The sequence below is a fragment of the Coloeus monedula genome (assembly GCF_965178545.1).
Source record: "Coloeus monedula genome assembly, chromosome: 8".
Lineage (NCBI taxonomy): Eukaryota > Metazoa > Chordata > Aves > Passeriformes > Corvidae > Coloeus > Coloeus monedula.
Window position 1 is genome coordinate 27,238,953 of NC_138788.1, and position 15,651 is coordinate 27,254,603.

Below are 15,651 nucleotides of genomic sequence, written 5' to 3' on the forward strand. Positions count from 1 at the left end.
CAGGAATGGAACAAGCACAGGGGAGGTTTTATGTTCAGAAAGATTGTCTTTTCACAGCAAGGCAGTATTTGCACTCTGTCTTCTAGTGGCTATAAAGCCAATCCTAAACCCTCTTAGGCATGAGGCTTCCTTAACAACCAGAAATGAAAAGCTGATGAGAGGAGCACAAAATTTCTAACAGTAAAGAGATTATTTTTCTTCATGGAACCTGTGAGACTGAGGCACACCTTGGGACAGGAAGGGAGATGAGGGTCATTTAGTCTTTCTGGATCAATGGTCATATGACGATTAGGCCCATTTCTGGTTTTAATCAGCTTTTTTCCAAGTCAGGTATCTCACTACTCATAGAGTATTCTTAGATATTGTAACAGCTTAAGCCATGATTCTGCCTCTCTTCATTACATGCAGCAGAGTTGGACCCAACTTCTAGATGAGCTCATTGAATTCACAAAACAAAGAGGAGCTGAAGGTTTAAATGTCCTGATGCAGAGCTCTCTAAGTGATGCTACGGAGCGTATTTTCAAAAACTTGGCAAATGCTTCTGAAAATCCAGTGTCTTACTGTGGTCCTGGATGATTTGAAATCTGGGAGACAGGGGATCCTGTATTTCTGACTGGGATCTCTAAGATAAAAATATATGGAACCTTCAATATACAGTGAATTCAACACAGTGAACTTGTGTGCTGCACAACTTATCTTTGTATATGCTGCAAATCTGTGCACTCATTTCATTCTGATAAGCTCTTTGGCATTCCTGATGATGCTGATTAATCAGCAGAAGGGGATTTTCTTATCTTGGCTTTAAGATGCACAACAGAACCCAACCTTAACTAGAAACATGATTTAAAACCTGCTGAATTTCCCCAGATAATTGAAAACACCTCTGCCTGCTCTGTGCCTTGCCAAGTCTCTTACCTGCACTGTGCAGGTTGTGCACCTTTTGGGCAGCCTTATCAGTGGGTGAAGATAGTGTAGCTGTCTGAGCATCCCTCGATGAAAGGGGCTCTTCTGTCTCCCACAGATACGGTGTTCCAATAGATAAAATCAAAAGGAGGGATGCAGTCAGGTTGGTCACCAAACCTGGCATGACGTTTGCTCATGCTGGTGAAGTTCTGAGCCCAAGGTGAGATTCTCAGAAGAGGTTCTTCACTCAGCTAAGGCTCTCCCTGCCCCAGTCCAGTGTGGCCTGTGGCTCCCTCTCCTGCTCTGGGGTATTGTGTCAGTGGTGTTGATCAAAGAGACAGTGATGCAGTGAGAGGGATCCACTACTTTGTGAGGAGCCTGTTCCAAGATCAGCTGAGATCAAGTAGTCCCACCATTGTCCCCTGATCCAGGCTGTGTAAAATGCCTCCCTGGCTGTGCTGCTATGTGGTACCTGTGTTTCTTGCTGCTGTGCTGGGCTGCTGGACTCCCACTTCATCGTTCAGTGCAGGAACCAGACTCCCTCTTGCAGCATCTGCACAGTGTTTTCTGCAGCCCCTGTTCAGGAGCTTTGCAGCAAGTCTGTCAGTGCCATGGGCCTGCTGTGCTTCAGAGCCAGACTGTCTGCTGCACACCCTGGCTGGCTGTGCTCAGGGGAAATCTGTCCCATAATGGGGGTAATACTGCACCAGCAAAAATGGTGGAGGCCCTGCCTGCAGGTGATATTTTGTCTGAGGGTATAGGGACACTTCAGCATTTAATGATTTTTGTTTAGGTAGATTCAGGCTTTTCCTTGGTAAACAAGACAGCATTATCACAGAGCTGCTTTGTTTTCCACTGACTGGTCTCACACATAATAAATAGGTTAAAGTTAACTGGAGCAAGCATTGATTTTTCTTTCAGCACGTATGGGATTTCCTCCCTTGGGAGGGCTTGACTAGTGCAGGAGACCTTCGGGGAAGGATGTGAGTGTGTGAAAAGAGTGCAGTGTAGCTGTGATATTAATTTCTTTTCTCCCTCTCTAAATTTTCCTCCTATGATCTCTTTCCTAACTCTCCCTCCTTTCTTTCATGTTCCAGCTCCCACTCAGAAATTTCCTGGGGTGATACTGACTGGGAGACACGCTCTGGGCCTCCAGGGAGGTCTGGGTGTGTGCAGTTCTGCAGGAGGAGAGGGACATGGAACAATGATAGGCAGAGCTGGGCAAAACAGAAGGGTTGGGGTGCTGGGGAGCAGGTCTACAATCAACAGTGGAGGCAGTGATGGTGAAGTTATTGATATGTGTGATGGGAGTTAGCACTTCATAATTACGTTTTTTTTCCCAAATGAAAGTCACAGAATATGAGGGGGAAAAAAAACCCCACCAAACCAGCCCCAAATAATCAATGCTACTTTTGAAGGCTTTGGCAATTGCCAGGCTCTATTTGTTTCTTTCTTTTGATAGTCATGAGTCTTCTTCCATCCAAATCATCCCCTCCAAACAAACATAACTCCCCCAATTGCTTTTCTCTCCTTAACTGAACTCAGCTCCCCCTCGGTTAGAGGCATGTTCTGCTACTTTATATTTGTGGCACAATTTGCCTTCCGGAACATTTACTTACTTGCTCACTTAGAAATCCTCTGCATTGCCTGGTGTTAGGGCATATGGTTGTCTTACATCAATTAAAAATCAACATGGTCCAACAGAACATAACACCAACCCCTGCTTCTTTGAATGGATGTTTGCAGCTGGGTGGGGATTAAAGCAGCTCATAATGGATTAGATCAGGGATTAAAACAGCCTGTAATGGATACTGTGTTGAACTATTCCACTTCTATTCCTGGATATAGACTGTGCAAATCTAGGGTTGTCAGATGACATCCTCACTGTCACCCTGTCATGCAAAAGGCCAGGTTTTGAAGCAAATCTGTTATTCCTGCAACAGGGATGGTACAAACTGGAAAAGCCCCTTTTTCGGTGTGCTGGCGATGGGGACGCAGTTCGCGAATCGTGCAGGAGATGGGGGTGTTGCTCACATTACCTTTGTTTTCTAGAGAAGGGAAGATACTAGCACTGCTGCCTCTGTCTTTGGCACGGCGGCCTCTGCTAAGGAGAGGGAGACGCGGAGCAGGGAGATCCTAGTACGCAGTCCCACATCATCAGTGGGACTCCCCCAGCTGCGCATCCTATTATTTAACAGTAACAAGCAGGCACTGGTGAAGGCATTTTAGAATTTGCTTTAGAAACACCAGAGCTTCCTGTGGGTGTCTGTCTGAGAAATGAGGGCTTGGGGTAATCTCAGTGACATAGTTTGCACTGAATGTCTGGGGCTATCCCTGAGTGTGGTAGGTGTGGATGACATTCACAGAAGGTGATTGCAAGTAATGGCTCTTCAGTCTGCAGGGTAGAAAACAGCTGCTATTGGAGTGGTGACAGTACTGTCCTAAATAAAATGTTAGGCTTCGTGGAAGTGTTCCCCGTCGCATTCTGTGCCATGTCCAGCACAGCTGGGCTCTTGTGGTGACAAAGAGTGATGTGGTGGACACAAAGAAATGCCTTATGCTGGCAGATTTGTGAAATGAGGTGTGTCCACAAGTCCTGTCTTGGTGTGTCCACAAGTCCTGTCTGGGCTTTGGCCATGAAGTCAAGGATGCTGCTGCACAAAGGAGTGACTGATCAGGATCTGAACAAGGACTAGGTCTTAAGCAGCATCCAGCAAGGCTGAAATGATAAATGGGTCTGGGTAGACTGCACTGCAGGGGATAGGCTAAGTAGTGGCAATTGCTAGCACCACAGTAGCTTTTACTCTGTGGTGCCTGGGATTCTGGATGTGCAGAGATCTTCAGGAGAAGCAGTGAGCTGCTGCTGGGTCCAGGGGGACTACAGAAACTTTGATTATAATTTAACAACAAGTTCTGCCTGGCGCAGCTGCAGCTTCACTGCTATAGGATGGCATTAGGGGGGCAGTGCCTCCCCTCACAGCGCACAGCAGTGTCAAGACACTGGGGTGGCACGTGTGCTGCTAATGCCACATACCTGGGGACTCTGTTCCTGCAGCAGTCGAATTTGGGGGGCAGTGGGGTCCTTCCTGTTCCCCACACCCTGCTGTTTGCTTACAAGCAGCAGCAGCAGGGTGCAGCCTCGGGGCTGGCGTGTCCCTGTGCGTGCAGGGTAGCACCTGCCACAAGCGTGTGCAACTTGTAAAATCCCCTTGCCTGAGGTTTTATGGAGCAGCTCTGGCTCAGGCCCACGTCACTGCTCCCACACAAATAAAATGTCATCTAAACATTTTGGCAGCACAGTCCAAAAGGGAGCCGATTCCAAGCCAGGAATACCATCCGTTGCGTTGGGAGTGGGTGATTCGCTTCCCCTACCCCCACCTCCCACTTTCCCTCTCTGCGTCGGGAATTGTGCCTAATAAGGGGCCGTGTCTGTGGGTAGGGCCCCCGCCGCCTTCCCGAGGCTGTCAGCGCTGTTCTTTGCGCACCGGCCCCGCTTCCCGCTCCTGCAGGACAGCCCTTTAGCGGCCGCTCCCCCGTTTGCAACAGCGGCGATGTGTGCAGCCCCTCTTTCCTCCCCGGCTCTCTCCTCGCTCTCCCAGCGGCAGCCGGGCTGCACGGACGCCCCATCCCGAGCCGGGCGCTCTGCAGCAGGCGCTGACCAAGCGCCGGGCAGCAGCTGGCCAGAAACCTCCCCGCTCCCCAGAGCGAGCAGTGCCAGCTCCGGTCCTGCCTCTGTCCCCCGCTCCCGCCGCTCTCTGCCGGGCTGGGAGACCCGCGATAGGCGGGAGAAACTGCTGAGCCGCCCCCGCACCGGGCCTGGCGGTGGGGAGGGGGGAGACCGCGGGCAGAGCCGTGTAGCTGGTGGATCCGTCCTTGGACGGAAAAGAATGGCTGGTGCGGGAAGTGGGAGGGTGGGACGATTAAAAAATCGCTAATTATCGACACTTTTCAAAGGGAGGAGGAGAACGAGAGAAGGTCGACCGTGGGTTTGATCCGAAGAGAATGTGCCGACGTGTTGCTGCAATGAATCGGTCCGGAGGGACGTGGCACTGGCACAGATGGCGATGACAAGGGCGACCCACGGGGACGCCCCGCAGCCGCGGGAGGCGGCAGCCTCCCTCTCCCCTTCGCACCCTGCCATTACTCACACCTTGTCCGGGGGCTGAAGCTGCAAAGGCTTCTTGAGCTTTGCCAGCAGAAAACAGGTGTCCTGGCCAGGGGAAATGCATCCGTGCGATGGGAGCGGGAGCGCTGCACTGCCGTGACCTAAAGAAATACATCTCCCTCGCTCCTTCTCCCGACATAGTTCCGAGATGCTGCTGCAGGGACCTGCCTGCAGATACTGCCCTCTCTTCGTTATTGGCCCCACACAAATCCTGCTAGTCTCCCTTGCTGGACGGTGGCAAGGTTGCTGGGATTCCCACGCACACGCGTGAGTTCCCACGGCCGGGAGGCTGCGCTTGGGACGGGCACATCCACACGCACGGAGCCGGCTCTTGGAGGGATGCTGCTGGATGGCCGGGTCCGTGGGTACGCTGTTACACACGGGAGGCACCCAAGAGCCGCTCATCCCAGCTGCGTTCCCCTGTGCCCCCTTACCCGTGGTTGACATCCAGCCTTTGTGCGCACATGTACACGCACACACACAGGGCGAGGAGTACCCACACCGCTGTAAATACGAGTCTATGTACATATACATCAGGAGAAACGGGGAATGACGGCTGCTTTATCTCGGCCAGGAGCACACATACCAAATCAGGAGAAAAGGCTGGGTGATGCTCCAGCTGATTCGGTGCAGCGCGGTGTCCCGCTCCCGCCCCCGGCCCCGCTCCCGGCCCCCGGCGGCGCGGCGCGGCGCGGCGGGTGACTCGGCGGTGTATTTCAGCGGCGGCGGCGGCTTGGCAAGGCTCGGGGCTCCTCCCCCCGTGTGGTGGTACCCTCTCACTTGATCAAATCCTTGAACGTGAACAGTTTCACTGAAAAGCACTTTTGAAAAAAAAAAAAAAAAAAATCCAGCAACAGTAAGGAACAGAATCCAACTACCGGGGAGAGTTTTTTTCCTTTTTTCCCCCGTTCTTTCCTTTTTTCCTTTTTTTTTTTTTTTCTGGTCATCGTCTCAGAGGCTGAGAAAGAGGGAAGAGAAAAGGGAAGAAGAAGAGAAAGAAGAAGAGCGAGAGAAAGAGGAGCCTTTTGCAACTAATAAATATTATAATTAGAATCCGGCCCCTTTCTTCCTAAAAAAAAAAAAAAAAGCCCTAAACGCAGCGTCTCATCCCCCCCTCCCTCTGCAAGCCCCCCGACTCACTCCGCAAAGGCATGGAGAAGGGGACCAACTGCTTTCCGACCTACCACACCATTTTTCTCGCCTGGACATGGTTCTTACTTCTCTCTTGGTGTTGCACCGGCGCCGAAATAACTTGCAGATCCTGCTCATCTCCATCGCCCTCCTGGCCGTCCTCCTCGTCTCGCCTTAGGCAGGAGCAGCGACAGCCGCCGCCGCCGCCGCCGCGAGGATTACGGAGCTGGCCGGGCGGCCGAGCGCGGGGCTCGGTCGGGGCGGCGGCCGCCGCGGAGCCCGTGCCGGGCGCGGAGCCGGGGGGCCGAGCGGGGCCGCGGGGAGCGGCGCTCCGCGCGGCGGGGGCGGGAGGCGGCGCGCCCGGGGGCCGGGGCCCGGCGGCACCGCGGACCCGCCGGAGCGCCGAGGGGCGCCGGGCGCTGCCGGCCGGCGGCGTCCGGGGGGTGCCCGCGGCCGAGGGGCAGCGCGGCGGCCGCGCTCAGCCCCGCGGGCCCCCCGAGGATGGGAGAGCGGCGCGGCTGCGAGGGGCCGAGGAGCCGAGGCTGAGCAGCACCACCTTCGCGCTCACCGGGGATGCGGCGCACAACCAAGCCATGGTGCACTGGTCCGGCCACAACAGCAGCGTGAGTACCGCCCCGCAGACCCGACCCGACCCGACCCGACCCGACCCGGTCTGGCCGTGCTTGGTGGGGGAGGGAGCCGGGACAGTGGCGGGACGGGGCCGCGGCTGGCGCCGGGGCCGGGGTGCGGGGAGGAGAGGGGCGCTGGGTGGGCACCGTGCCCTTATTGCCAGCGGGAGTGGGACACGGAGCGATGGCCGCAGGAGAAAAGTTTTCCTGGGGAGAGGTGAAGGCGCGTGGGAACATCGTTCTGCCCCCGCCCCCGGAGGCACAGCCGCGGTCCCCGGGCAGCGCGGCCGCAGCGCCCCGAAGGGCCGGGCTGGCCCGAACCCTTCCGCTGCGCTACAGCGTGTCCCGTGGGCCGCTCCCCTGGGGACCCTCACTCTCCGTCTCTCCATATGTCATAAACACCGTGACACGCTTCGCTGCCTCCCTGCCTGGGATAAATGATGTATAGGGGTGGTGGAAAAGCCCTCCAGTGCCCCGCTGTGAGAGCTGGAGGCAAGAGAGATCCCATTAATTCATTAAGGGGCGGAAAGCCCCACAGCACGTCAAGGAGCTTAGAGTGGAGGCACGTAGTGCAAGCACAGTGAAAAGTTTGTAAAAAAAGTCCATGGCATCTCACGCCTTTTCCCCGAAGTCAGTAATAACGAGTCGCTGAGGTGTCCCTGAAAGCCTGTGGGATTGTGTGTGTGCGTGTGTAGGGGGCATGTCCCAAAAGCCCACATGTTGTGCCATGATAGTGCAGGGCCCTCCCTCACACCCGCTTTGCAACGCCCGGCAGATGGCTGTGGACAAAACTTAAAGTTTCTTTTGACTTGGTGTCAGAAATACCATTTCTACTCTCATGTAGTCTGGGAACAGATGTAATTTAAATGACTCTGGGAAACCTGTATGTCTGGTGACAATATTCCCATTATTCTGATTATTATAGCTTGTCACTGCCTTGAAAATGCCTCTTTTATTGTTTTGCCACTATTGGAAATGACTATAATGCTATTAACAGCATAGAACAGATTGGCTGCATTTTCAGATACATTCTTCATGGAACTTACTAGCCATGAGAAAAGCAAATTGTCTACTTACTTGTCTGTCTGTCTATCTGTGCATCAGCTACAGGTTCTAGTGTGCAATTCAACCATCTTTTAATTTTTTTTTTTTGACTGGAAGTTTTTTTGTCTATTTATTATTACTTAGGCAATAATTCTAACAGCAATGTGGATGTTACTTTTATTTAACCAATTTTTAAAGGCAGTTGTGTTTGCCAGGCATGAATTTCACTCTCATTAAAGACGAAAGTAAACACTGAAGAGAAAACAGCTGTATGGTATATTTCAGCACTACACTTGTCTCTAGGACTATTAATTTTTAATATAACATGCCATGTAATGAAGAAAACCACCTCTCTTTTGTTTCATTTTAATGCTGAATCAAGGGGTGTTGAGCAAAAGAATCTAAAATGCCTCCCCCATGCCTTCCCAGCGTGGATTTCCAATAGTTTTGAGTATTTCTGCTAAAAGTAGCAAAGAAAACTCATTCTGTAGGCATTTGCAGGGGAAAGAAAGGTTATTTTTTCCTAAAGCACAGCTCAGAAAGTGATTTTCACAATATTCTCCCTCCTTCCTTGGTTTCTTTTACAGAAACATTCTATTTAAACAACTAGTTCCCTTATACTTTAGGTGACTGAGAAGAGTAATGAAAGAAAATGTCTCAATTGTTTATGGCATGCCATTAGGATTTTGCACCTCAAAATACCATGCATTGAAAGCTTCCAACTCAAAAGCACAAGCTAAAGCAAAAGACTGGTTTATTGCCAGTGTAGTGTTTGTAGGAAGGAGAAGCAAGCATGTTAATAAATACTAATGTTATCTTTTTGTGATTTTTCTAATATGAGGTCTAGCATTCTGAGACTTTTTCACTCCTGTCTTTTCCAGAAAACATACTGCATTTAGTAATTAATTGGATTTTTTTTTTTTATAACTGTGTAGCGGGAAAGTTATATGCTCGAATCTGGGTTCTTTCATTTATCAACAGCTAAGGCTGAATCCAATGCCTATTTTTCTGCTGCAGCTCAGTTTTTACCTAATTCTACTGTTGGGGTGTCTGTGGCACAGGAACATGAAGCAATTTGCCCAAGGTCACTCAGGCAAACAGTGTGGCTTCTTTTGCCAGCCACATTGGTTCCCAGCCCCACATCACAAAGCATAAATTTTCTTGGGTTATGGGAGATGTAAAGCAGCAGGAAGGTGTATTGAAGATGGACAACAGATACTAACTCGTGTCATGATTATGCCAGTTGACCTAGGAGAGTAAGTAGGATGTATCTGTCTGTTATTGTATTCAGGCTGCCAAAGCAGTAAAGAGGCAAACAGCTTGCTTTTACAATTCTGTTACTTGAACAGACTTCAAAACCTAAGCTTTTGTCACTTATGTATTATTAAAAACATGATCAATCAAGTTTCATGCATTAGTGGTGGGGTATTCCTAAAAACTGGATGGATTTGCAAAGATGAGGAAGGTAATAAAAATTGGGGTTTTACTGGGACGTGTAGATCTGCAGACACTCCACAAAAGGGAGGTCTTTGCAGCTGCTGGATGCCTTGTTAACCTAGAATGTTAAAACCCTCTGCTTTTAAAATAATTTTTATTATATATTAATTATATATTATATATTATTTTAAAAGCAAGTCTCTGTCCATCTCCTATCCCCCTTTTCTCACACATCCCTAAAATCCCAATTTAATTTATTAAAACATAATCCCTTCCAGGCAACAAACTTTTGTTTTCTCCATTTGCAGATAGTGAGGTCAGGATTACGATAGAGGCAAAAGGCTGGTGAGATCAGGGAATTTGGGTTCTCTGCTTTGTCCTGCCCAGAGGCTTTTTCTGTGACCTTAGGAAAGACAATTAACCTCTCTGGATCTCCTCTTCCATGTTAAATGAGGATAGTACTACTTAGCTACCACAAAGTGGTGGTGTGGAGCAGAATTCATTTCTGCTTTGTACAGTACCTGAGGATCTTCAAGTGAAAATTATTAGGAAAATACAAGAATACTATTTTGTGTAGTGGTGAGGTTTATATTCTCTGTGCTCGTATAAAGGGAACTTGGCTTAATTCAGTGGGTCTGATATTAGAAAAAGCAGACTTCTATTTGGGCTTCAGGTATCACTCTGCCCTAATAGAAGCATTTATTGAGCAAGGTCATGAAGCTCTTGAGGGACCTTGGAGAGATCAGATAAAATGTTTTCTTGCCAAAGCTTTTCTAAAGAAAGGAGAATTTTTAATGAAAAACACTATGATTCCCAACAGATCTGCAAGCCATTCTTTTTCCAAAACCATTCCCCTCTGAACACATATGCTGTGTACAAATGTGCCATTCAGTGTGCAGTTGTACCCTCTACACTTGTTTTCCCTCTCTAGATGTTTATGTTAGTGCATGAAATTTTCCTTGTTCTGCTCATCAGATGGTCTCTCCAACCTTCATGTGAAGATGATTTGATTCCTCATATGATCTTTTCTTCTTTCCTCTCTCCCTGATTTCTAGGATAACGACCTGCAAAAAAAGGTAGCAGTACCTTTAATGCTCTTACAGTTTTAGATCTCACTATCTCATTTCTTGGTTAGTTTTCCAAGAGATTTTAAGAAGATACAGTGAATAAAAGACACTTACTAGGATTGCTTTCGGGTATGATCACTGGTGGAATGGGAAATGGGAACTGTTGTCATTAGGTTTCAGAGCTGTTCCTCTGATGAATGTAGCTTTTTATAGGAAGTACTTAATTTTGTCCATGCTTTTTCTGTGATGGAATTACTACAACTTCTGTGGTGTTGTGGGCAGGTTTTTTTCAATATGGGAAGAAAAGATGCACATTTCTAGTTTTCTCTGGAAGACATTTTCAGCCCACCATCTATGGAGGTGCTGCAGCCAACGATCGCTGTGTACTTTAGCTATCCCATGTGTATATGCCCTTGCCTTTCTAGTAACCAGAGGCAAACTCCACGGAATCATTGAATATTAAGGGTTGGAAGAAATCTTAAAGATCATGTAGTCCCAATCCCCACTGCCATGGGCAGGGACATCTCCCAGATTCTGACATAAATTCTCTCAAACTTCTGGCATAAAGATGAGAAATGCACCATAATGCCCCAGTAAGAGCCGGAGAGGGCATTTGTCTAAGGCATGTGTAGTATTGCAGGTTGCTGCAGCCAGCCCAAGTTTCTATATGATCCTAGGGGTTGGCTTTTTCATTCTATATGGAAAATGTCAGTTTTGCATTTTTTTTAGCTCATTGTAGTAGAGCAGTGCAGAAGATAAACCCGAAGCCTGGTGTGCTTCAATGGCGCAGCTGCTACTTGTGCAAATTGCATTGATGCTTACAGCATGATCCAGGCCCTGAAAAGTGGGAAAGGCAGGAGGAGAACTAGTGAGACACTGGACTGGGGCCTTGTTTTGTCTTGGCAGCCACACTGCACTGTTTTGTCCAGTCAACCTGTGACTGTCATTTCTAGAGTCAATATGGTTTCAAGATTGACTCCAAGACTTGGAATATGAGATGCCTTTGGGACAAGATGATAAAGAGGAGGCTAATAGTGCTGCAGTAGCTTACAGACATTGGAAGCAGAGAGAAGATGCAGCTTATCTTACTGGTTGAAGAGGATTAATATGTGTTAACAGCCCCAACATACCTCATATTGGACATTAGGAAAAGTTTCTTCTCAAAGAAAGTGCTGCAGCAAGGCACAAGGAAGTCTTTGGGGATTTTCAAGACTCATGTAAAGATGATGATCTGATGGGAACCATTCTGCTCTGAATGGGTTTTCTTTACCTCCTATTACCACCCATCCTTTTTCTTTACCCCGTACAAGGTCTAGGGGCTGGCAGTGACAAGCAGGTTATGCAAGTTCTCACAGTGAAGCCTGTCTCTTCCGGGAATGATTCCTCTGAATGCTGTTGGCAGGGTTCTGGTGTGATCTGCTAATGTACTGGTGGTTGGATGCTGAGACATTACTCACTCCCATGGAGAATTACAAGCTGGGGAGGCCAATGGGTTCACTCTGTGCCAGGTAGTTTTTCATTAAGATGCCTTGCAATGCAGTATGTGATGGGCAATATTTGCAATTCCAAATAGACTGCTATGCTTGGAAGGGAGGAAGGGGAATCTTTAGGCAGGCAAAGCTGCATTTAGTTGTCAGCCATGGGTATCTGCTCCAAAAGTCCAGCTGGATTTCAGTCTAAAATGTTTACTCCTAGAGTGCAAAAATGGTAACAGAGCAACCATATTAATTGCACTGCATTTTGTAAATATTTTAATTTCTGTGCTAGACTGTTTCTTTCTCAAATACCTTTTGACTAGGTTATGTTCTTGCTGCCGTTGAAGGTAGTCCAACTCGGGCAAAATATCTTGAGACGTTACCACTTTCCTCTATCTTTATTAATGAAGCTTGCCACTTAAGTCCTTCTCCAGGACCTTGCCAACCCATTTTTAATTAATATTTAAATAGAAGATCGGGAACGAAAATTAAACTCTGGCATGGCAACTGCTTTTGTGGTTTCTTTGAGTTAGTAGGGCAGGGAGAAGACATCTGGAAAATATTCTTTGTGTTATTTCTCTCCAGACTGGTTTCATTGCAAAGTCAGCTTGATGGCCAGTATATGGGCCTGGATATTATTTGTGGCCCATTGTGGATATTGTTCCCTGGGCCGTTTCCCTGCCTGGCACAGCAAACTGTTGATGTTCTTGTAGTTCCAAGCTTAGAAATAGAACTGCTCCTGTCCTAGGTGTCTGTCAGCAGTTTCTCTTCAGACCTCAGTACTCAGACTTTGCCATGATCAGGGATGAGGCCTAGGACTTGTGGCTAAACTTTCACGGTGGACTAAATGCAAATAGAAACAGCTACATGATTCTTTAATTATTTTTTTTCATAATGGAAAACATTCACCCAATCAGTCGGTGAAGTCTTTTGAAAATGGGTGTGAGCAGATTTATGTTAGGCGGGGGAGATTTTTCTCAAATGGGAGGTGAGATGAAACAAATATTTTCTTGAAGGCAAGGCTGTAGGAAGATGAAACTTTCTGAGAGTTTCCAAATTTATAGCTGCATTTGTAGTAGAGATTTTAGAAAACATAGCAGAACAGCGTTGCCTAATGGGAAAAGCACAGGTTAAGGGCAAAGATCTTTAGTGTTACTTGTACTAAAGGATACTGGCAATCAGTCTTGCAAACAGTCAAGAATTTACTCAAGTCATACCGTGGTGTACCTCTCCTTGAGCTCCCTGGGTGTCTGTGCGTAGAACGGAGAGCAGTACATGGTTGCTTCAGTCAGCACTCGCACAATTTCAGATTCCTATCAGAATTGAGGGCCAAGCCTGAGCTCATGGTTAGGGTTGGTTGAAGACATTGCAGGGGACCTGTCAGTTATGGAGCTAAGGCTTGGGTTTGGCTGGGCTCTGGTCAATTTTCCAGTGAGAATGTGTGTTTGAAGGTGTTGAATCCAACCTGCCTCAATCAAGACAGTAAATTAAATGACATGTTCCTTGTGAAACACTGAATGCTGTAATTGCAGAAATTCCCCAAAGCAGCAAAGTATTTGTTTGGATCCTCAGTTTAAACTGATGTAGGATTGATCTAGGCTAGTTTACTGTAGTTGAGAATTCAACCTGTAGGATCCTATAGCAGCAGAAAATAAGATTGAAAAATGAGTACAGAGGTGAGGAAACATGGAGCAGTACGGCAAGGAGACCGGTGGGCCCTTTATGTTTTCTGAATTACAGCCACAGGAGTGTTGGCGGATGAGTTGCCTTCTCTTTTGTGCTCAGCCTTTCACTGTCTCTTGCTTGGCTCAGTTTGTTACTCTGTGCGAGTTTGACCTATGCTGTAAGCCATGTTGGAGACTACTCTGGTGACATAGTTGGTGGACCCCAACAGGAATTTTAAGCTGAAATATCCCTTAGCTGGAATATACTTTGCTGCAGTCACACCTTTGCATGCAACTTTCCTGGTTTGCTTAAGCTCTGTGTAGGAATCCAAGGTAAACAAATTCCCAAATCCTAACTTCCCCTTAATGTTCAGGGAGAACCACATCACTGTTGTTAGTATTTCTTCCGTGCAAAAAGGAGAGCATGGAAGTATTTCCTTTCCTGCCTTTATGGGGTGTTATGAGACTGAGGGAACCAAAGAAAATTTGCTGCATGTTTGTAGAACATGGCTGTGTGGGTATAAACATATTTGATAAATAATCTGCCATGGAAATTTTAGGGTCAATTTCCAGCCCTCATAGCCGTTGGAGTCCCAGAATGCAATAAAAGTAAGAACAGATTGATGCTGAGTGATCATATCTCTCTTTTGTTCATCCCTCTCGGTGCTGAAGGAGACCTGATTGCTCTCCCACTGAAACGAGTGGCAAAGCCCTGACACTGAGGCTGTCGCAGTGTTTTTTCCTCTTCTTATCCCGACATGCGACACAATCGCCGGCCAGGCAGCTCTGCAGAGCACTACAGGGCCTGCGTGCCCCAAATAGCAGCAGTTCTAATTAGCTCCAGCGGGGTGTGGATCCTCGGGCACAGGCTGAGGGAAGGGTGCGGGTTGCCCGGGTGAGGGAAGCGGAGCCGGGCGCTAGAGGGAGCGTGGGCATCTGAGAAAGGGAGGGAGCGCTGCTGGAGCCCGGGACTGCGTGCTGGGGAAGCAGAGACTGCTGGAATATCGATATGGAAACCCGCTCGGAGTCACTGACTCTGGGAAACTCCCGCTGTCTGGGGTTCCCTCCGTGAGAGAGGAGACTCCTACCAGACACGCGCTCGTGGTAAAGCGTTCTGCCATCCCGTGCACTGATGCTGTCTCCCTTTGTGCTGTCTCTAATCGCTGTCAGGCTTTTTCCTGAAGATGGGATTCCCTGTGCCGGAGTCTCTCATCTGCTCCGTCCCCTCCAGCCTGAGTCATGTGCCTATAAAACCTCCAGCATCCCCCTCAGCTCCCGGCGGTGCTGCCGGTGTGGGAGAGGGATCGTGTTTCACCTGTGCGGGACGGGAGGCAGCGATGCGGGTCCTGGCTGCACCCTGCATCTCCCCCGCTGCCCTGCCCCGTTGTGTCGGCGCCAGCCCCCGAGGGTCACTGCTGACAGACCCACCTCGATGCCGATCTGCTCCCTCTCCCACACCATCGACAGCGACGGGGGAGGGCAGGAGAACTGGGCTCCATCACCTCTCTCCCTGTGCCTGATCCACAGAGGATGCTCTTGCCCTGACAGGTCCCTGCCACTTGGCACTCTTGAAGTTGAAGGTGTTGCACAAATCTTAGTGTTTGTGTTCCTCTTTTCATTTCTTGTGGATGTGGAGGAACAGAAAGAATTTGAATTCTTACCAGCCACTGCACTGTGGGACAAAGAAACATTTCCTGGGAATAATGGTTGCACATACCAATCTCTTTGGGACTAAAATGTATGTTTGGGATTTAAAAAAAACTAGGACCGAGCAACTGCAAATCACTGAGGTCAATGATGGGCTGAAGAACTTGGGATGCTGGAAGCAACTGCTTTGACACTGCTTTAGTCTGTAACATGTGGGTACTGCTGGTACATCTTCAGTGGTGCTGCTGGTAGACTCCAGAAATGGTTTGAGCCTCTCATGGGGATTTGGTAGAGGATCCCAGTGAGGGGTTAATGGAGCAGAAGACTTGACACAGAGCTCCTGCTGACTTTTGAGGCAGAGAGTAATGTATGGGTTGATTTCAGATGTGCATCCTTGGGTGCCAGAGGAGAGCAGGCTGTGCATGCAGGTTGTCTTTGTGGTTCGTGGTCTTGCCATTGTGCCTAAAGTTTGTGTGTTGTCCCATGTCT

At 48.6% G+C, this 15,651-nt stretch overlaps 1 protein-coding gene across 1 annotated transcript in view; it reads left to right on the forward strand.

Moving 5' to 3' along the window:
- Positions 1-6,219: 6,219 nt before the first annotated feature.
- SORCS3 (sortilin related VPS10 domain containing receptor 3) overlaps positions 6,220-15,651 on the forward strand; it is a gene marked incomplete at its 5' end in the record, with an annotated part of 274,330 nt that continues 264,898 nt past the window's right edge. Inside the window, one exon of the mRNA XM_082285707.1 lies at positions 6,220-6,822. Coding sequence (XP_082141833.1) covers positions 6,220-6,822 — 603 coding nt within the window. The remainder of the gene's footprint in view (positions 6,823-15,651) is intronic.